General features: G+C 39.5%; 1 protein-coding gene across 1 annotated transcript in view; it reads right to left on the bottom strand.

Moving 5' to 3' along the window:
* Window positions 1-21,819, bottom strand: part of LOC107559783 (synapse differentiation-inducing gene protein 1-like) — a 28,952-nt gene extending 7,133 nt beyond the window's left edge. The window contains exons 1-3 of the mRNA XM_016243736.1: window positions 21,544-21,819; window positions 17,555-18,176; window positions 11,244-11,381 (exon numbers count right to left, since the gene is read on the bottom strand). Of these exons, the coding sequence (XP_016099222.1) occupies window positions 11,244-11,381; window positions 17,555-18,094 (678 nt within the window). The 5' untranslated portion in view covers window positions 18,095-18,176; window positions 21,544-21,819. The remainder of the gene's footprint in view (window positions 1-11,243; window positions 11,382-17,554; window positions 18,177-21,543) is intronic.

Genomic DNA, 21,819 nt, shown 5'->3' with positions numbered 1-21,819 from the left:
CTGATGAGTTTAGGGAGGGGCTTTCCTTCTCGCGCTCGTTGGCTGCGGACGAGAGAGAGCCGCTGGAGGATGATGTTATCTCTTTGACATCATCTGATCCAGTGGCCAGTGCTCTGCTGGGTTTAGCCCAGGAAGAACAGGAGATGTCTGAGGACGGCGAAGAGGCTGAGGCTGAGCCTTCCCAATCCTCCTGCCCTGCGTATGATGAGCTGTTGGAAGTTATGGATCGCGCCAGAGGCTGGACTTGCCGTGGAAGCGGGCCAAGAAAGTGTCGCCGCAGGGTCATCTCGATGATCATTATCTTTCTGACCATAACCGTCCAGCTCAGGTGAGCCTTCCATTCCTTCCTGATTTGCATACTGAAATTGAGAAGGAATGGAAGAGGCCATTTTCTTCTCGCATCTATCGATTCCAGCATATGAGTTATGCCAACATCGAGGCGATGCGTGAAAACGGCTGTGAGAGGATGCCCCCTGTAGAAGAGATGCTGGCTAGCTATCTCTCTTCGTGTGAGACATCCTCCCTTAATACTCCCTCCTTGCCATCTAAGCCCCTCCAGGATACATCGCGCTTAAATGGCAGGGCATACGCAGCAGCAGGTCAGGCTGTGGCTTCGTTGCACACTATGGCGGTCCTCCAGGCGTATCAAGCTGATCTGCTGAAAGACCTGGATAAAGGCGAGGGCCTTTCTCCTGATCAGGTAGCTGAGCTGCGCCGCACCACAGATCTTGCTCTCCGTGCTACTAAACAGACCACCTCCGCCATGGGCAGGTCTATGACGGCGATGGTGGTAACGGAGAGACATCTGTGGGTGAACCTGGCAGATATCGGGAAGAAAGAGAGGGGTTTTCTTCTTGATGCTCCGGTTTCGCCTTCTGAACTTTTTGGTACTTCCATTGAGATGGTGGTCGAGAAGATCAGGGAGGCGAAGGCGCGCTCAACAACCTTTAAATCCTTCATTCCACGAAGGTCCAGGTCTGAGCCCGAACAACATAGGGGTCCTGGTCCGTCTCTGTTTGTGTTCCAGCATTGGAACATGCTGTAGGTCCGAGCCTCCCTCTCGTTTTAGGGCTGGGTGTGTTGCTCCCTCAGCTAAGTAAATTATTGCCGTGTTGTTGGTGTTTTTCCAATGTATGCTTCAGACACGGGTCACGACGAGGCGTTCCCCATAGCGACCCCTAGAGGACGCAATGTCTCGTTCCCTACTCAGGGAACCATGGTTACATAAGTAACCTGAGACGTTTTCTTTGCTGTTTTTTGTCCATTTGTAGGATGGATGCAGCTTTAATAACTAAAAAGGCAGTCTGCATATTTCATTGTTCTGAGTTGGTTTTAAATAGAGCAAGGATCCTCAAATCTGGCCCACAAGATCCACTTTCCTGCAGAGTTTAGCTTTAACCCTAATCAAACACACCTGAGTATACTAATCAGTGTCTTCAGGATCTTTAGAAAATCACAGGTAGGTGAGTTTGATCAGGGTTGGAGCTAAACTCTGCAGCGCATTGGCCCTCCAGGGTAAGATTTGAGGAACCCTGAGATAGAGTATAATTTTACAGTGGTCTGACAGAGGTGTTTGAGGACTGACTGTGAATGATCTGAGATGCACTTGATCAATGTCTGTGATGAAATAATCTACAGTACTGTTACCAAGAAAAGAATTAAAGGTATAACAACCAAAAGAGTCTCCTCGCATGTGACCATTCACTATGTACAGGCCCAGTGATTGACAGAGCTGTAGTAGGCTTTTCCCACTTTTGTTTGTGAAGCTGTCATAATTTTTTCTGCGGTGATATGAGGGCAGAGCGTGGCAGGTGTTTGTAATATATTTGTCTCCTTGTGTGTTGACAAAGTCGGCTTCATTTCCAGTTCTGGCATTTAAGTCGCCACATATTAAAACATTTCCTTGTGTCTGGAAATGGCAGATCTCGTCGTGCAGGATAGAAAAGGTTTCTTCATTGTAATAGGGAGATTCAGCCAGGGGTAAGTATGTGGCACACAAGAAAATGTGACGGTCTGTGGACACAATATCTTTTTGGATTTTTAGCCAAATGTACGATTTTCCGATTTTTATAGATTTGATTGAGTCTCGGAGTTCTGTTCTGTACCATATCAGCATTCCCCCTGAGTCTCTGCCCTGTGTCACCCCTCTTAGTTTGATTGATGGTAAAATTATTTCTCTAAACCCAGTTGGGCAGCCAGTGGACAAATCTCTTACATTCCATGTTTCTTGTAGTATTATAATGTCAGAATTCAGAATTTCTCTTTTGAAATCTGAATGTTGGCTCTTAACACCAAAAATGGAGGACCTAAGTCCTTGAATATTCCAACATGAGATTTTTAAGGAATATGAGTTCATTAATCACCTTTGTTATTTAAAAAACAAGACAAACATCAGTATGCTGAATCGACAGATCAAGTAGAATATTTTAAATATTATGATACATATCTAAGAATATCTTTTAAAATAATAAATGTATAAATAATAAATGTCTTATATATATATATATATAATTTTATTTTTTTCTTCAAAAATACATTAAATTATGAGATCTCTAAGAGGTTCTTTTAAAAATAAATATATAAATACACACAACATGTGGGCTACATTCAGTCACTAACCCATTAGGTGAGAGCACAGCAGAGTCAGCATGTGCTGGATGTTTCTGAGGTCTCTGGATTGAGATGCAGTCGGCTGGCTGTGGTCTGTGTTGGTGCTGGGGTTTATCAGTGATCTGCTGGCTGCTTCGGCGTAGCTCTGGCTGTCTGGGTGCTGCTCCTGCTGATGTGAAGGAGCTGCAGGCCTGCTGATGCGGTGTGAGCCTGCCGTGGGGGTCCTCCGGTGGAGGGGGCGCTGATCTGAAGGGTGTCTCTGTAGTGGCTCTATGGGGTGTCCATGAGGTCGCTGCAGTGTGCTGGAGCTGCGGCTCAGTGCCATGTCCTTTAGGGTCTTGGCAAAGATGGGAACTGCCCTTCTGTGGAGATGGACATGGTCGTAAAGGCTGTTGAGATTGAGGGTGGGGTGTTGAGCCAGGTAAACATTGGGCTTTAAGGGCACAGTCTCTAGACACTCGTGTTTATATGCCTGATGGTATCTGGGTGGAAATCCGAGCGCAGCAGCAGGGTGGAGAGGATGATTCTGGAGTTGGGGAAGTTGGAGGATGCTTTCTCTGCTACATTAACGAGAGCTGTAGCTACTCTCTCTTGTTGAGCTCGCAGGTCGTTGGTGCCGGTGTGGATGATAATATGGCTGGGGGAACCCAGCTGCTCTTCACTCATGAGCTCCAGGGCCTTCTGTGTGTTTGGACACCATAATTTTTTGATGTTTCTTCTCGGGAACAGTTTCTTTTCATCAACAAATTTGCCATTGGAGTCCATCAGGAGTACGATCTGGGGCTGTGTTGGACTGTAGGAGTCAGGTGGAGGAGGGTTGATGGATGTAGTTGTTGGAGGAGGAGTCTGCTCTAAACTTTGCCGTTCTTCTTCTGTGTCAGTTGCTCCTTCAGAGCTGACAGTTGTTTTCCATTTTCACTTGTTTTCCTTCTGTCTTCTCTTAGCTCTCTCATTTCTTCTCTCATTACAGACAGTTGTTTGTTGTACTCCTCTTTCTGGTTTTTCAGTTCATGAATTTCTTTCTTTAGCATTGCTATTTCTTTCCTGTAAACCTCATCTTTCTCTGTTGGATCAGTCTGCTGCACTGCTCCATGCACTTCTTTTCTCAGCTGCACCAGTTCCAGCTCCATCTCTCTGAAAGTCTCTTTCATGTCGCTGATGATGCTGTGCAGAAGGGAGATCTCCTCACTGTCATCCCTGGATTGCTCAGTTGTAGCTTGATGGGTGGAGATGGAGGTGTCTTCTGCCTGTTTTAGTGTATTAGGGCTGGTCTTGTTCAGCTGAGCTTTTCCTTTAATTTGGAGGAAGTCCTTTTCAATTTTTTTCAAATTGCCCTGAATCATTACAGTCCCATTTTTGTATAGGTTGGCTGTTATCATGACATCTGATTCTGACTCGTCCTCTTCTTTGACCTGCAGTTTCCATCCGTTACTGATGCCCTTTCTGATTACTGTGGGGTAATGCTGTCTAATCACTGAGTGCCAGGCTTCTGGGTCTTCTGTATAAAATTTGATGTTGCTGACCTCTCCCTTCTTATATAAATCCGAGTATCTATCTATCTGTCTGTATGTCTGTCTGTCTGTCTGTCTCTATATGTCTGTCTGTCTGTCTGTCTGACTCTATATGTCTGTCTATCTGTCTGGCTGTCTGTCTCTATATGTCTGTATGTCTGTCTGTCTGTCTGTCTCTATATGTCTGTCTGTCTGTCTGTCTGTCTGTCTGACTCTATATGTCTGTCTGTCTGTCTGTCTGTCTGTCTCTATCTGTCTGTCTGTCTGTCTGTCTGACTCTATATGTCTGTCTGTCTGTCTGTCTGTCTGTCTCTATCTGTCTGTCTGTCTGTCTGTCTGACTCTATATGTCTGTCTGTCTGTCTGTCTGTCTGTCTCTATCTGTCTGTCTGTCTGTCTGTCTGTCTCTATATGTCTGTCTGTCTGTCTGTCTCTATATGTCTGTCTGTCTGAAAAAATAAAACATTGTTGAGTGTTTAATGCACCCTTTGTTGAAAATTAGTCAAAATTAGTCATGCAGTAGTATTTGAACTTTGATTTGCAAAGTATTTCATGACTTCTTCCGCCCCTGCTGTTAATGTGCACAGTTAGTGTGCAAACATGATTAGCAGCCTATTGTTCCGTACAGATGAAGAACTGTACTTAGTTGCCTAATTACTGCTTCACTTTAGACATGCATAATTAATTGCCATCAAATCAAAGTAAAAACTAATTAACAATAGAGCAATGACACAGACGATAAAAAAGAAATCAAATGAGACACAGCAATCGCTCACTTTGTCAAATTAGTGATTGCACCAGATCTTACTGTGCAGAATATCTTTCCTTCAATTTTAATATGTGACATTCCTGCATAATCATCAACGACAGCACAAATGCATATTGACTTGTGAAGTGGGCTTATGTGAATCTCGGCTGCGATCGAGCACAGAGCACCCACGGGTTGCTGACGAAATGAAAACCGTTTTCACCCATTGTTCAAAAAAAGGTATTTTATTTAAAGCTTATGTTCTAAAAGGCCCACACTTGCATCCTCTCTCGCCAAACCATTACATAAGGAGCTTATTGTGTTTGTGTTAGAACACGCTCTAAAAGAAATGAGTCAGATTATGCACACAGGCTTAGCAAAAACAGATAGGACAGGAACAGCATTCACTGACCTGCCCAGATTAATAATTACTCATGGTTTAAGGTCTAAAAAGAACAATTCATCTGAAATTATAATTTGATTGTAATATATCTGATGAGATGGTGTTTTCTGTACCGCTATGTATGAGCAGTGCTTGTAAATATGCAAATTTGTAAGGATAGTGAGACTTGAATCAGTCTAATAGCTACTACATATTCCCAACAGTAATTTATTAAATATTAAATTTTAATAAAAATTTGATATAAGACTATTTGTTATTGTTTAGAATGCTGTAATGTCCTAATTTCTGCAAAAAATAAAATCCTTTAGGAGACACTATGATGAGATCCATCATACATTAAAATCCATTACAGTTTTATCCCAATCTAAAATGCAGAATTGATTACTCGCTTTGGTGAAAAACATGAAAATGTACACAGATGCAATCTCTGTGAAACTGAAATAGAAAACATAAAAAATGCATCCCCCAATACACAGATGTAATTAGTAATCAGTGAAACAAAACAACAAACTCACATAAAACAATTATAAATTGAGCGTTGTTTGAGTGCAGGATCTTTGAGTGGAGATGAATGATGAATAGCAAATGATAAAAAAAGGGATGTTTAAGGGCCTGATATTCTGTGTAGAATAGGAACAATCAGCTCAACTAGAAAGATATTTAGAGAATTAGCAAATTAATTCTAGACATATTTTTAAAGAAATTTGGAACTCAGACCAGCAATATAGTGGTTTAAAAATAGCTGGTATTATGTTTTCAGGGAGACTACTGTATGGTGTGAATTCACAAAACTTTTTAGCACATGCCTCTAAAATAAAATAAAATAAAATAAAATTCAATTCAATTCAATTCTTTCTGTACAGAGAAACATTTTAATAAATATAAATAAATAAATAAAGTCAGCATCAATCTCCCACTCCCATGATGATTTGTGAAAGACAATCGTGTCTGTCCATCTATACTATCAAATTTCTCATATATTTGTTTAGGATTTTTTTTTTAGATTAAAATTTAATATTTTTCCTAATTTTCTAATATACTTTTTTTACTTCAAATTGAAGCTGGTTGAATTGGTTCATGGTTGAAAATGTGGCTGTTCACTGATGCGCTCTTGTTACTGCTCATGGAAAGCAGACGTTAAACAGAATGTTATTTAAAAGAGATGTTTGGGCTATTCTATTGATCATGGTAGCATTATAACTGGGAATATATGCAGATGTGTGGTTCAGATGAGTGTACTTTTAGATTTAGGTGCCTGGATCGCTGTACTGGAGCTGTACAACCCCAGTAAAGTGTAGCAGAAAGCAACAGTCTGGTGTCCAGACTAATGTCTCAGAACCACATGCAACATGGGAAATTGTGCCATGCAAATTGTATTCAGCACTGAATTTTGTATTAGTGTTTGCACAGTATTTGCACAGTTTTCATAATTCCTTTGGTGAATTGAGAACTAAGATATTGCAGACAGCACATGAACGCAAAAGGATGCTATAAGACTTGAAGTTCATTAACTATTTCTATGCAATTACATTAGCAGACAGCAATAACCTTTAAAAACGATTCCACTGAAACAAATTGAGCCATTCAAAAAGGCTCACAGAACGTCCCACTGGCGGATGACTTTCACATCGGCCATCCATTAGCTTCTCGCTAAACCCAGCGAGAGTATGAAAAGCTCTGGAGAAACGCCAGATGTATAATTCATGGCCATTCAAACTGTATTACACTCAGCCTTCAACACACACACACAACTCCGAACTCAAAGCAATGGTGTTACATTTTAATTGCTGAAAAAAGTGCAATTTAAACACATTTTTAGTATAAAAAGTATACCTGAAGTCTATAGCAGAGAGAAAGAAAAAAATCATACCAGTAAGACCAAGGCTAGTGTTACACAGGAAAGCTGTCACAAGATCTATATCTAAGGATGATGCAATAATCAAACCTATTAGTTTTTTAACTTTGTCTGGGAATAATTTGCACAACTCATAGGAAATTGCTCTTGCCACTCTTACACAAAAGCCTCAACAAATTAGTTTATTTTAACCATATGCATTCATGTGTAGCTTTAATATTCAACCATTCATACTATTCTAATGCATTCACAAAATAGCAGCATAATTCAATGTCTAAAATGTACTCGCTACTAACAACCTGCTCTGTATATGTCACAGTTATATTCTGTTTTGTGGACACTTTCTACTTGCTTTTGCTTCCTGTGTTTTCTCTCAGTCAAGTCCCTGGCTCCTTAGCTGTCATAGTGATTGATTGTGCCCTTGTTTGTCTCTGTAGTAATCTATCATTTACACCCGTGTCTCAGTTAGTTCCTTGTTTGGCCTGTGGGTATATGTACCCCACAGTTTTCAGTTGTGTTTGTCAGTAGTTTTGTGGTCTCCTGTCTCTGAGATTGTGTGTCACGAATCAGGCCACTGTGGCTCCCTCCGATGGCCACCGGAGGGCACCCTCTCCGGAATATTAGTGCATTCGGACTTCATTTCCCATAACCCCGTGCCTGAGACTGATCACCTGCACAGGTTAGGTGTGGCCACTTATGCCGTGTTCACACTGCATGATTTTCAAACTCGTCGGATCGCCGTGGTTTTCACACTGCGTGACTATCTGGGGTAGCATTCAGTTGCTGCTGCGATCACATTGCACAATGGATCGGCGACAGGAGGTTTCACATTGCATGACTTTACAATAGGAAGAATCGCCGACAGCTCTGTTTGGTGCAGGGTTGCCAAGTTTTCGCTACAAAACCCGCCCAATTACTACTCAAAACTAGCCTGAAAATAGCCCAATTGCTTTCGAGGGGGTCCCCCAGTAAAAATTGCGTTCGGGGGGTAAAATACAAATTTTTTGGCGGGGTTCTCCCTGGTACAATTCACATTCCAGGGCCTAAACATCACGTTATTAGGGTCGCTTCAACCTGCTGACATTAAAAAACAACCGGCGGCAATCGCAGACTTGGCAACACTGGTCCGCAAACTACGTTTCATATAACTCCTCCCCGAACTTCCCGCTGCCCTGTATCTTGGTCTCTCATTGGCTGTAGGTCATCGCCGATGTGTTTTTCAGTCAGAACTCATTTCACACAGCGTGATTGTGAATCGCCGACAGCTCCAGATATTTAGCATGCCAAATATTTCACGGGCGTCGCGTCGGCGATTCCCTCAGATCACGTCTTTGATAATTCACACTGTGTGATTGTCACTCGCATGAACGAGCACCGATTTTCCTCCGATTTCGGGCATTTGTCGGCGAGTGAAAAATCGGGGTAAATCGTGCAGTGTGAGCTCGGCATTAGCCTACCTATTTAAACTGCTTGCAAACTCTCACCCATCGTGAAGTCTTGTTTTGCTGTGGCTGACATTTCTGAGCTTTTATTCCTGTGTTTTATTTTTCCTGTGTATGATCTTGGACTGTATACTCTCTCATGATTCTTCGCTGCCTGCCTTTGTGACCTTGTGTTTTTGAGTTACTCTCTCATTGTCCTGTTTGCTGCCTGCCCCGACTGTAAGCCTGTTTACTGTTTATTCTTCTGGATTGCCTCTGATATCACTGATGCTGTCGATTTACCTCTGCCTGTTCAACTCTGAGTTAGCGCTAATAAAGCTGCAGATGGATCCACACTCTACCGACCCTTCATTACATTGTGCTCCTGAGTGTTTTGTTTTGTATATTAAAGCTTTGATTTTTAGAATTTGAATTGAATTGAACGCGATACAGTCCACAAGATGTATCTAGCATCTTTTAGAAGATATTAATAAATGTATTCAGATATTTAGAGTTAAATCGGCTGTTGACAGCATTTGTGGTGACATTTTAACATGATAAAATATTCTGCAATAATGTGAATCTCTTGAGGTTTGTATAAGGATTGCAGGGAATTGATTTTGGTGTAGGCTTAGATTTTAAGAACCAGGCTGAGAGAGGATTTCAATTTTTTTCAGGCAGAGAATTAGAGAGCTGTGGGTGTTGAGTCGTGATGTACCGCATGAAAGAAAAAGACAGAGAGAATGAGGGCCATAAACTACTTTTAAAGTCCTTGTCAAAAGTGAACACTGAATATGTAAGCACATGATGAATCACACGAAACCCATCAAGCACAAGTCCAGGACATATTTGAAATGACGATTTATGAAAATGAGGCCTGTTTTGGGACCATTCATATATTTTAACACTGACATTGTCATGAGATAAACTGTATAATGATTGCATAATTTAAATCCTAAGTTTTTCACATTGTTTATATTATGCATTAGTTATGATGCTTTTTTTAAAGTGTCACGTTTAACAGTAAACGTCAAAAATGCAGAAAAATATATAAACTTCATTTTTATTTGATTTTGAGCACAAATAGAAGGTGAACTAAAAGGAGATGAACACCATTATCCTATCCTGTTTTGCATTAATGCTTTGAAATAAGAAAGGGGATAGATGAAACTGCTGCAAATGACCTCTCTCTCCCTCTCTCTCTCTCAGCACACTTTCTGTAAGCAATCTCTCTCCTCTCAAGAGCATTGCGGTAAGCTATAAATACATCTGACACTGCAGCATACTATAGTCACCTTTATGAAACAAACCCGGGGAATTCTCCATCTTTTGCCCTGCACCATTAAAAAGGATTCTTGTTTTTAAACGCTCAATGTATATGACGTATAATGACTAGCTTTCCCCTGACAGTGCGTGCTGTGAGATGTGGCAGTCTATCGTTTAGCTATGCATCCTTCAGTTTTAGTTTGTCCTAAAGGAGTATCAAGAATAATAGGGGACAAGTATGGTGAAAGTATCAATAACTCTGAAGGCGTTATAATAACAATAAAAACAATCATAAATTATTATTATTATTATATTGTTGTTAAGGAGTAATAATAATAATAATAATATTTTCCTGTTTCCTATTATCCATCCATTTTCTAAACTCAGTCAGAAATATTATTATTATTATCACTTCTTTAGATCCGTTGTACTACTATTACTAATAACGGTAACACTTTATTTCGATAGTCCACTTTAGACATTCTATTAACAGTAAGTAACTTTGCAACTACATGTCAACTAGCAGTTAGTAGAGTATTAGTAGACTGTCTGCTTAATATCTTCTAACATCTTCTCTGTCAACTTATTCTACTAACCCTAAAGCTACCCGAACAGTCTACTCTGAGAGTTAGTAGACATGTAGTTGCAAATTAATGAGAATTAGTTGACATGTAGTTGACATGTAGTTACAAAGTTACTTGTAGTTAATAGAATGTCTAAAGTGGACTATCGAAATAAAGTGTAACCCTAATAACAACAATAATCATTACTATTGTTGCTGTTACTATTATATAAATATTTCAATAAAAATTTAAGTACAATGGATGCAACTCTTTCATTCTCACAGGAATGTACAAAATTAAAAAAAACTTCTCCAAAGACGTTGCACCACAAAATCATTATTTAATGCAATTTGTAAAACAACTCATGGCTTCTTCTGGCTTATTGCTTTATTATAAAACAGATTGTTCAGACAAATTATGTTGTAAAGTAGCCATTATACTGTATTCACATCTGTGACCACGCATCAGTTGTGATATGTTGCTAAGCAACTGTGAACAGTCTACAGTCTTAAAAATAAGAGTTCTTTACTGACATGGATAAAAACATTAAACATCCATGGAAGAAACAAAAGATTCTTTATGGTGGAAAAGGGTTTTTTAGATTATTCAAATGTTCTTCAGACTTAAAAAAAATAAATAAATAAATGGTTATTTTAAGAACTGATCAGAAAGGTTCTTTGGGGAACCAAGAATGGTTCTTCTATGGCATTACTGTGAAAACCTCCTTTTGGAAGCTTTATTTGAATAGTGTATAGTTAGGCTAATTAACTATATTTTTATTCGTTCCATTAGTATTAATAAATGTAGCTAATTCTTGAACATTGGCATTTATGCTGGCATATTAGGTAGTGGTTGAGAGCTTCTCACCTCGTGAGACAGGTAGAAAGCTGCAATGCCCAGGGGCCAGAAACAGCAGATCATGGAGAAAACACTGAGGCCCAGGTGGTCCCTCGGAGGCATCAGGAGGAAATTGTCTTCACTCTCTGAGTCACTTGAGTACTCACTCTGCAGAAAACACACAAAACACTGAATGAATCAGATGACAGAGCGGCTTTTCATCTAACTCTCTCCATTTCACATCTATGTGCTTCTTTTCAGGGAAAGTAATGTTGGTAACAAGTTTGCAGGAGGCCTGAGATAGACATTCTTACATGGGCTCAAAATCAACAGAACAAATTTTGCATGTGGAGGATTTTTATAGCATAGGGTCTTTCTAGTACATGATATTCCAAACAAAAAGAGGCTTTTTTTTTTACTTCTCATCTTTGAAGCTAGTTACTGTTACAGAACTGACGAGACGTGAGACGTGCGGATCCATCTGCAAGGCTTTATTGTGGAGAAGACAGAGACGTGGTTATGAAGCAGGCAGGGTCAAACAGAGGCAGACAGGTATATGGTGGGCAAGACACAAGAACAGTCCTAGGGCTAGCGTGGGTCGACGATGGGCAGACAGAGTCAGAAGGGGCAAGACTAAGGGAGAAGTCCAGGAAACCAGGCGAAGATCAGAAACCGGGAAAACAGCTAGGCTAGGGCTAAGGCTAAAGCTAAGACTAGGGCTAAGGCTAAGGCTAATGACTAAGGCAAAGGCTAATGACTAGGGCTAAGGCAATGACAAGGGCTCCGTAAGGTAGCTATCTCTAGGAGAGTGATAAACGCTGAAACAATACTCGGCAGAGGGAAGGGATCAGAGTGAGTGTTAAATAGTGAGGGAGTGATATGAAACAGCTGGGTGCAATCAGTGTAAACAGGTGTGTGCAATTCGTGCTGAGTGCAATCAGTGCAATGCATGATGGGAAATGTAGTCCGGGGTGATGTGCAACAGTGTGTAGTGCGAGAGTCAATGAATTGAAAAGTTCATGAACCGGATTCGTGACAGTTACATGGGATGGATTCAAGAAACATTCTTAATTGTGAATGCAGCATTGTGTTGACTTTTGCATTTAATTAAGCTGCAGTACATTTGTAACTCGTATGGAAATCATACCATTTTTTGACAAAAGAAAAAGCGAAAGAAAATTTCATACTTAGTTTCAATCATGTCAATAATTCTGAATGCCATAATATTTAAAGGCTTTGATTAACTAAAAATGTAGCTACCTTTGTAAATAGCTATTGATGAATTATATTCTTAAAGAAAAATCACTTTTCTCTGTATCCTGTAGTTTTAATAATGTTTTTGACATCAAACTAACATACCATAGAATCTTTTATCTGGTGTTTTACCTCATCAAAGAAACTAAAGGCCTTGTGAATAACACTGGGTGACATGTTCTTGTATGTATTAATCACAGCGTGCATATGTTAACGATGTGCTTTTTCCATCCATTTTTGCTAAGCACAAAGACATAAACAGCTTGCACATGTTACCCACCGGTGAACTTCCTGCTCGTCCTGTTCCGGCCATGGAGGCCGTCAATGAACTCTCTGCTTGTCCTGTTCCGGCCATGGAGGCCGCCAATGAACTCTCTGCCTGTTCTGTCTGGTTCTGGTGGTCCTCTGCTCCGCCGTGGTGGTCATCTGCCCCTCCGTGGTTGTCTACTGTCTGGTTCTAGTTGTCCTCTTCTCTGCCGTGGTGGTCCTCTGCCCCGCCGTGGTCGTCTACTGTCTGGTTCTGGTGGTCCTCTGCTCCGCCGTGGTGGTTCTCTGCCCCGCCGTGGTGGTCTACTGTCTGGCTCCGGGGGTCTTCTGCTCCGCTGTGGGGATCTTCGGTCCCGTCTGCTCTGCTGTAGGTCACCCTTTCCATTACATTGACTCTCGCACAACACAAACTGTTGCATAGCACCCTGGACTACATATCCCATCATTCTTTGCACGATTTGCACACTGCACTGATTGCACACAGCTGTTTCTAATCACCTCACTCACTATATAACACCCACTCTAACCACCTTTCTCTGCTGAGTATTGTTTAGCCTGTACCCCTTTCCGAGTCTCTGTGTTTTCCTTGTTTTGCCTTGCCTGTTTTTGTGGTTTCTGATCTTTGCCTGTTTTCTTGGATTTCTCCCTCTCGTCCTGCCCCTGTGATTCTGTCTGCTGATCGGTGACCTACGCTAGCCCTGGGACTATTCTTGTGTTTTGCCCGCCATATACCTGTTTGTCATTGTTTTGACCCTGCCTGTTTACCACGTCTCTTGAATAAAGCCTGCAGATGGATCCACACGTCTCACGTCTCGTCAGCCCGGTTACAATTCCTCTGATTCTTTCCGACACATAAAATATTATACTATTTTGTCACATTTGTGAAACCCAAGACATATTTCCTAAACCCCTGTGAATCGCTAGCAGATTTATTCCATAATATTCATTTATACGTACAAGGACAATTCAAATTAGGCAATATAATAACAGTATTAGCTAAAAACTAGATTTCATCTGTAGATTTCATCATACAAGGCAGCATGTAGAAATGAAATGACAAATGTATTTTAATATTCTTTTGATTGCATCATCTGGGTACACCATATTTCTAATCATGCAAATGCGATGAATGTAGAATGAACAGTCTGATTGCAGAGTTCCTGTCCAGCCTCATCCAAAAACTTTAGCTTCAGAGATCTCGCAAGATCTCATTTGCTCAGATTGGCTTTTGCTGTGAAGTGGCAAGTTGCTCTGATAACCCGGCACATCTTTTTCCAAACAGTGTGTCATGTGGAGCAACATGTGCGAGGACGTAACAGTGCAACAGATTGAGGAGTGTGTCTGCATAATAGGAATGTCAATGTCAAGTGTTCCATTTGATTCCAGAATGAACTTCAAAAAGGCCAGAGCTTCTAAAGGCTGCGATTATGAAAAGAGGCATTATAAAATTCTCTCTGCAGGTAAGAAACCAGTGGATGTAAATTCACTTCTCAAAAAAAAAAAAAGATGCACTTGTGAAAGCAATAAGGGAAAGTGTTACATGAGTCATCGGAGCGGCTGCACCTGCTGTCTCGTGCTGTATGATGTGATGTTCTTTAGGCCAATCCAATCAGATTTTCATTCCCCTTGTTTAATAGACTGATTAATCTCTCCATGAATTACATTTTTGATTAGCTGTTAATGTTGTATTATGCAATACCCAAAAGAGATATGAGAGTGCCTGTAGAGGGCTATGCAGTGTAGTCAGCTGTAACTGAGCAACAAGCAAACACATGCAGTTACTTTTTTCCTAAAATTTATATTCCATGAGATTTACAAAATAATCTGCTTTGAGTAAAATTAAAGGTGGCAAATACAGTCATAGCCACTTTAAAGTTCATGCATAAAATGATTTTCCCCTTTTTAAACCTATGGAAGCTTGTTTGCGATGCAGCCAGGATGAAATAAATAGATATGGTAACAGCAACTTTTTATCTCACAATTCGGACCTTTTTTCTCACAATTCTGTCTTTCTTCTAACAATTTGGATAGAAAATTCTTTCCAATTCATTTCACAACTCTGACTTTTTCTCAGAAAATAGTTTACATCTCGTAATTCAGTTTTTTGTTTCCACCACGGAATGAAAAAATAAAGGTAATTGAAACTTTTTATCTCATAATTCTGACCTTTTTTTCCTCATTATTTGGAGACAAAATTCTCAGATTCTTGTACAAAAATTCTTCTTTCTTGTAATTCCAAGTTTATATCTCACAATTCTGAGTTTATTATAGATGTGAGTTATAAACTCTCAATTGTGAGTTAACATCTTACAATTCTATGTTTACATCTTACAATTCTAACTTTTTTCTCAGATTTTGAGATGAAAATAAAAAGCTGATAACTTATAAATGGTCTTTATTAATATTATTTAAATATTTAAAAAAAAAATGTATACTACTTGTCTACATAAATTAAAGATAAAACACAAAAAACTAAAACCAACTTTTAAAAGTCAATTTAGTCATCACAATATTATAATAAATGGTATGAAAATTGACATTCAGCCAATAAACAATATTGTACAGATTTGTGCATCCCTAAAGTACAGTATATGATACTACTTTTATATTTATATTTTATGATATTTTATCATGTCATTTTTTTTATGCGTTTGGAACTTAGTCATTATGTACTGTCATTAAATGAAAAAAAGAAAATGTTTCCCATGTCTACAAAAATAATACATTATGTGTAGTATGTAAAATCTAACACCAAATTTTCATTTAATTTTTCATTGGCTGCCTAATCAGATAAGGCTGGGGGGGGGGTTAATTGGGGTCAAGTAATTTATGACAAAGTGAACTCGATGCGACACAGGCTGCAGCACATTTGCATGTTTCACTGTGCTCTGCAGTGGCCACTCGCGCAGGACTCTGTGAAGCTGCACATCGGCCTCAGAACAGGTGGTGCAAACAGACGGCAGCAGCAGGAAACTGGCTGTCCAGACCAGCTCTCTTTACATTCTCTACAGCCTTCTGATCACCCACTCTCTCTCTCTCTCTCTCCCAGTCATCTGGCAAGAGCTCCAGACACGTGCTCGCTCAGATCAGAAGCACCATATGACAGGGTGGTATCAAATTAGGGGCAAAGACGGAGAGCTCTCACCTTCCTTAAAGGGTTAGTTCATCCAAACATTCTGTCATTAACTACTGTCGTTTCAAACCCGTAAAACCTGCGTCACGCCGGATCTGTTTCCTACGTTGTTGTGATTTGATCTGAACGAAAACAGTGTATCCGTGTGACGCAACTGACACAGAACAGCATACGCTGTTTACATCCAGCTGATATTCTCCAAAATGGTGCTACAGGGTGATGCGGAGGAGACGAATTGTTGAATAAAGTAGTTTTTTTTCTTTTGCGCACAAAAAGTATTCTCGTTGCTTCGTAAAATTACGGTTGAAGCCCTGATGTCACATGGATTCTTTTACCGATCTCCTTGCTACGTTTCTGGACTTGGGAACATTTCAGTTGCGTTGCTGTCTATGGGAGGGTCAGACAGCTCTCAGATTCCATCAAAAATATCTTCATTTGTGTTCCGAAGATGAATGAACGTTCTTATGTGTTATGGGTTTGAAACGACATGAGGGTGAGTAATTAATGACAGAATTTTCATTTTTGGGTGAACTAACCCTTCAAAGCACTGGATAACAGTATGGTTTGCATTGGTAAGGACTACCTCTAAACAAAACATTTGTGTGATGCATCAATTATTTCAAAAGACTGAAAACCCAGCTGGCTCTGTTCCAAAACCTAGGGAGCTGCCTGCATAGGCAGCATGTAAAGCCTGGTTTATGTATAACGGTGCACATGCAATAAAGTGACGTATACAATTACATAATTGCAGCACTTCTGGTAATGCACATTGGTCCCCACACTTTACAACTTATTTCTGCATCTGCTCTGAGTTTGGGTTGTTTTAGCATGCATTTGGGAACACGACATGCACCAAACATCTTCCTAAACTTGCAATGAGAAGCGCTTATAAACTGGATGTTGTCAACAAAAGCTTTAAGGGCTTGCTGTTTTTTTTATTATACCTAAATTAAAGCTTGTTTTAATGTCTGAAAATGAATAAATGAAGACAGCCATAAGTGATAGCATTATCATTTTAAAATATTATTATATACTTTAAAATATATATTATATACTATTATTTTGTTTCATATTTGTACTTGCACTTAAAATAATTATTATATAATTTTTCTTAAATACTTGATTTTTTTTATTTTACAGTGAAATACTGTATTTCAATAGTAATTTCTTATTAAATTTTTTATTAGTACTTAAAATTAAATATTATTTTTCTTAAATATTTGTTTTTTGTTTTACGTAGAAATATTACAATAGTAATATTTCATTTTTTCCTCAATATTTTATTTGTACTTAAATTAAAATAATGATTATTATATTATTATTTTTCTTAAATACTTGATTTTTTATTTTACAGTAAAATATTGTAATAGTAATATTTCTTATTTTTTATTTGTACATAAAATAACATGATTTCTGTTATTAAATTTTTTTTCACCATTATAATCACATTGATATATAACCACAAATGTTGATTTTTATATATATATATATATATATATATATATAATTTTAAATTGCACTCACAGTTTTTTCTCCAAATCATGCAGCCCTACCACTGATTTTCATTGTATGGACAACAACTTCCACGGAAGAAAGAAAGTACATACAGGCTTGGAACAACATGAGGGGGAGTAAATGATTTTTGGGTGAACTATATTTAAAAGTGTAATAGTATGCAGTCTCTCACCTCGAGTTCCTGAAATTCATCATCGTCTTCATCTACATCATAGCAGAGCGTCTGGATCTTGGCGTCTTCCATTGAGAGATCCAGAAGCTTGCTGTCGGTGAACAGAATTCCATCTTTAGCGACGGCGGAGCCGCACGAGGCAGGGGTCATCTCCTCAATGAAGGTGGTCTCGCAGCAGTCCCCCCCCTCTCCCCATGCTCTCAACACGCTCTCGGGGTACAGAAGGAGGCTGGGTCTGTAGTAGTGGTCTATAGCCTGGGGCAGGGCGCTGGGGTTGAGCAACTGTGGGGGTCCTCGAACATCCGGTGTCCCATTTATGTCCTTGGACACCACATGGCCCTGGTACTGCGGGGCAGAATAGACCGACACCAGTCCTTCCTTATTCTCCACCATTAAGTTGTGGGTATTGATCAAACCATTACGTTTGCAAAATTCATGTCCCAAGTCCGCACTCCCCGCTAATGGGGTCTTCCCTTGAGTAAGAGGGTCTTTCTCATCTGCCGCTCCTGTTTCTAGTCGTGTTCGGACCCCTTTCTCCATGCTGGTCTGTTGGTGTGGAGGAAGGCTTGACTCATGAACGGCTTTGAGGAGGCATGAGGTTCAAGTATCACTCCCCGCTTTCCTGCAAGGATAATAATGATAATAATTTGATGCCACACACATCAACAAATGACAGAGTATAATGAAAGTCGTGGAAGAAATATGTTGGTAAAAGGATGTATATCACAAAACCTGTCAAGAGCTCATCATAGTCATATTTTACCCCAGAATCAAGAGAAAGAAAATATCAAATTATATTTTGCTCAAAAGTCTATTTATATACAATTCATTTTTCATTTGTTCATGTACCTCCCCAATCTGCATTGTACCATAAAAAACAAATTCTCATTATTACTTTCATGTGCATTCAAAAAAATTATTAAATTACAGTCTTTTACACCAAACAGGGTTCATGAGGGAACTGCAGGGGTTTCATGAGTTGATGAAAAGCTAATAATTAATTATATCCAATGTCAAATTAAAATAAATAACAATAGCAAATCAAAATCTGTGGTTTAATGAACTGTACTGGGGGGAAAAAAACAGTTACGCCTAAATGAACTGCATTTCTTCAAATATTATAAATATAATATATTATTTACAGTATATCAAAAATATTGAATATCACTGAATCAACCTAAATAGATTAATTTATACTACCAAAACTACTTTATATGGTTTTAATATGATAGAAATATCTCTTTAAAGTAACAATTGCAATGCAGTTTACAGCATTTCAGCAGTATTCTACAAAAATAAAAGAATTTGAAATGGTGAAATATTTAAAGTGAAATGAAAAATTAAATGCATAAATACTGTAATTGGTGGTGTAAAATAAAGTAGGCTATTATTATAATTATTACTATCAGACATATATTGTAGTCTTCGATAACAACTTCATTTGGTTTTTTCCTCTGAACTCTCAAAAGACCCTAAAATTGTTGTTTCCCAACCATGCGAAAGTGGGCTGCTCTTATTTAATGCATGGCATGGCAGACTCCGCACCACTGCAGTATCCAAAACCCTACAGCCAGGTTGCCAAATACACAAACTTTCTCTTCTGCTAAGTTCAGCAGTGTGCCCGATGCTGGGGGCACCTAATGGGTGCACAGCTTCCTATAATCTGATTTAGAGCCTACTGCTACTGCCATGAGCACAGAAAATCCATCACACCATCAGCAGTGTCCAGTAAGCAATTAGACGCTTCAGTGCGACTGAGAAGAGCAGGAACTCTAACCTGCGTGATCTCGACACACTGGCCCTCAGTTTTTACAGTGTTTCTTCAAAATCACAGGCCACAGGGAAAGACAGAATCACAAATCAGATGTCTGAATAAGAGTGAATCGGATATCACAATTTAAATCAGTCCTTTAAGGGTAAAGGCATCTGTGAAAAGGATCAGATACCCTAAAGAGCACTGGATACCCTCCAACGAAACATGCGTCAGTTTAACAGCGCTGGTGTGAAAACATCAATGCCACATTAAAGACTCCATGAATATAACATTACACCAATATATCAGCCAGGTCATTTAATCAGACAGTATTTCGCAGTTTTCAGATTAGCCGCTCTTGGACAGTTAACATGACGGTTTGACACTTAGTAGACTCAATTTATGTTGCTGTTTTTGAGTAGCCAAAATATAAATGTTTACATAAATGTTTACAAATGTGCACATATGTTTACATAAATGTTATGTAAATGTTTATTTTTCTGTTCATTTGATGTTACTTGATTGTTACATTATATTATTAAGCTTTAGCGTTAGTTCTGGCAGGTCACGTGAGTCAAGCTTGCATCAGCTGACTCTCAGCTGATCACATCTACCTATAGGAATACGACACCTATCGCGGCATTCCTATATAAGCTGTATTCAGTATTATTCAGCAGCTTTTCAGCTTGCTCCGGAGCAAATTACCCTCCTCCATCCCCAGCTCCACCTTTCGCCACAGTCAGGACTTAGCTTTCTGATATTCCTTGCTAATCAGACTCCTTTATCTTGAATAAAGTGTTACACTTAAATATCATTGAGTATATTAATGATATCTGCCTTGTTCTGTTCTGTTAACCCTAGGGGGGTTATTATTGCTGCTCTCCCTGCTCATTCATGACAGGCTGCATGGATGGGCAGGGAGGTTTTTGCCCAGAACAGAACCATACCGCCAAACCAAACTTTATGCTAAGTATCTATCATTTTGACGATAGTGGTCCTGACAGAAATGTTATATTATATATCTGCTTTATAAATAGCGCCACTGGCCATAGAAAAATCGGTTACCAAAAACTGTATCAAATGCATAATTCAAACAGACCATGTTTGAGGCGGTCAACTAGGCTACACAAAACAGCCTAGTCAAACCTAAATGACCACCTTTTTTACAAAAAAATAAAAATAAACAGAAAACAAACAGAAAATGTATTGTTAGTAGACGTTGGAGGAGATATGAGGTGGAATGACTCAAATCGCAATTTTTTTTTTTTATTAATTAAATTCACAAGAAAACAAAATCAGAAATTGAACCAACTCTGTGGATTCTAGAAGCAGGCATGGAAAACCCGAGATGGATCTCAAGCCCAGCATCACTAATGCTTTGAGCGGAAGTGGAAGGAAAGCGCTGTCGCTCCGCTCCGCTCCACCCTCTGCGCCGATCCAGACCGGCCTTTACTCTGTGCATTGAGTGCTGACTGACAAGTAAAGCAAAGAAGAAATGTATTATCTGAAACTTAAGTTACAGTACACAGTAGCCTATTAGTTAACTGTTTAAGGAACCTGTATAAAAAAATGTAACTCTAGCAATGCCCTTGTTGTACGGAATAACAGCACATAGCAAAAGGCCGTAATTATTCAATAGACCAGCATTATTATTATTACTGGCACGAAAAGCACTCTTAGGCTATTTTTCAAACCGAGTTTTTCTGTAATGAAACATTCGATTCATTGCGTGATTTCAATGCAGTGTGGCTGGATTTGAACTCTCATTCTCTCTCAAACACTCAATAAAAGCTCATTTCAAAACGAATGCATATCAAGTTCTCAAACCGAAACGTGAATCCTGAAGGAAGGCTTTCGCACTGCAAGTCAATTCTGAAAAAATAATAATAATCAATCAAAGCAAACACAGCCCTGCGTCCGGGAGTCAAATCTGACCGAGACACAAAGCCTTGTAAATATGTCCAAGAACCAACCTAACTGACCACATCGATGTAAGAGGAATTATTTAATGAGTATGACCCTTCACCATTACTGTCATCGTTCAATCGACCTGCGCATCAAGTGAGCTCTGCTTAAAATGGTCCTGTGCGTAAAATGCACCCGTGCAAGAATGAGATCAAGGGTGAACTGAGAAAGGTTTCTGTTGCCAGGCTTCAGGAAGGCAGTGATGCGCTGATGTCAGCTTGGCGCAATCATTCATTTGCTGTACAAGTTCGTGATCAGACTGGTAACTTACCCTCCGAGGTGAATGTTCAGCTGAGCAACGAATAATCTCAACGACTGGGAAACATTCGAGTCTGATATCCGTCTACAGTTTTATTTTTGGAGCCGAGTAATAAATAAAAGTCCAAAGTGTCCAGTTGTTGTCCCCCTTTCGAGAAGTCATCTATCAAGAGTGGGGGGGAAATCACCAGCAAAAAGCTTTCATGCGGACACGATGTCGATTATACTGCATTTTGCCAGCCGTTTTAATACGACTGCGTTAAGACTAGTTATACGCGTAAAGACGCAT

This window comes from Sinocyclocheilus grahami, unplaced genomic scaffold, assembly GCF_001515645.1.
Source record: "Sinocyclocheilus grahami isolate Dianchi unplaced genomic scaffold, SAMN03320097.WGS_v1.1 scaffold698.1, whole genome shotgun sequence".
In the NCBI taxonomy this organism is placed as follows: Eukaryota; Metazoa; Chordata; class Actinopteri; order Cypriniformes; family Cyprinidae; genus Sinocyclocheilus; species Sinocyclocheilus grahami.
This window is presented reverse-complemented; position numbering and strand designations above follow the sequence as displayed.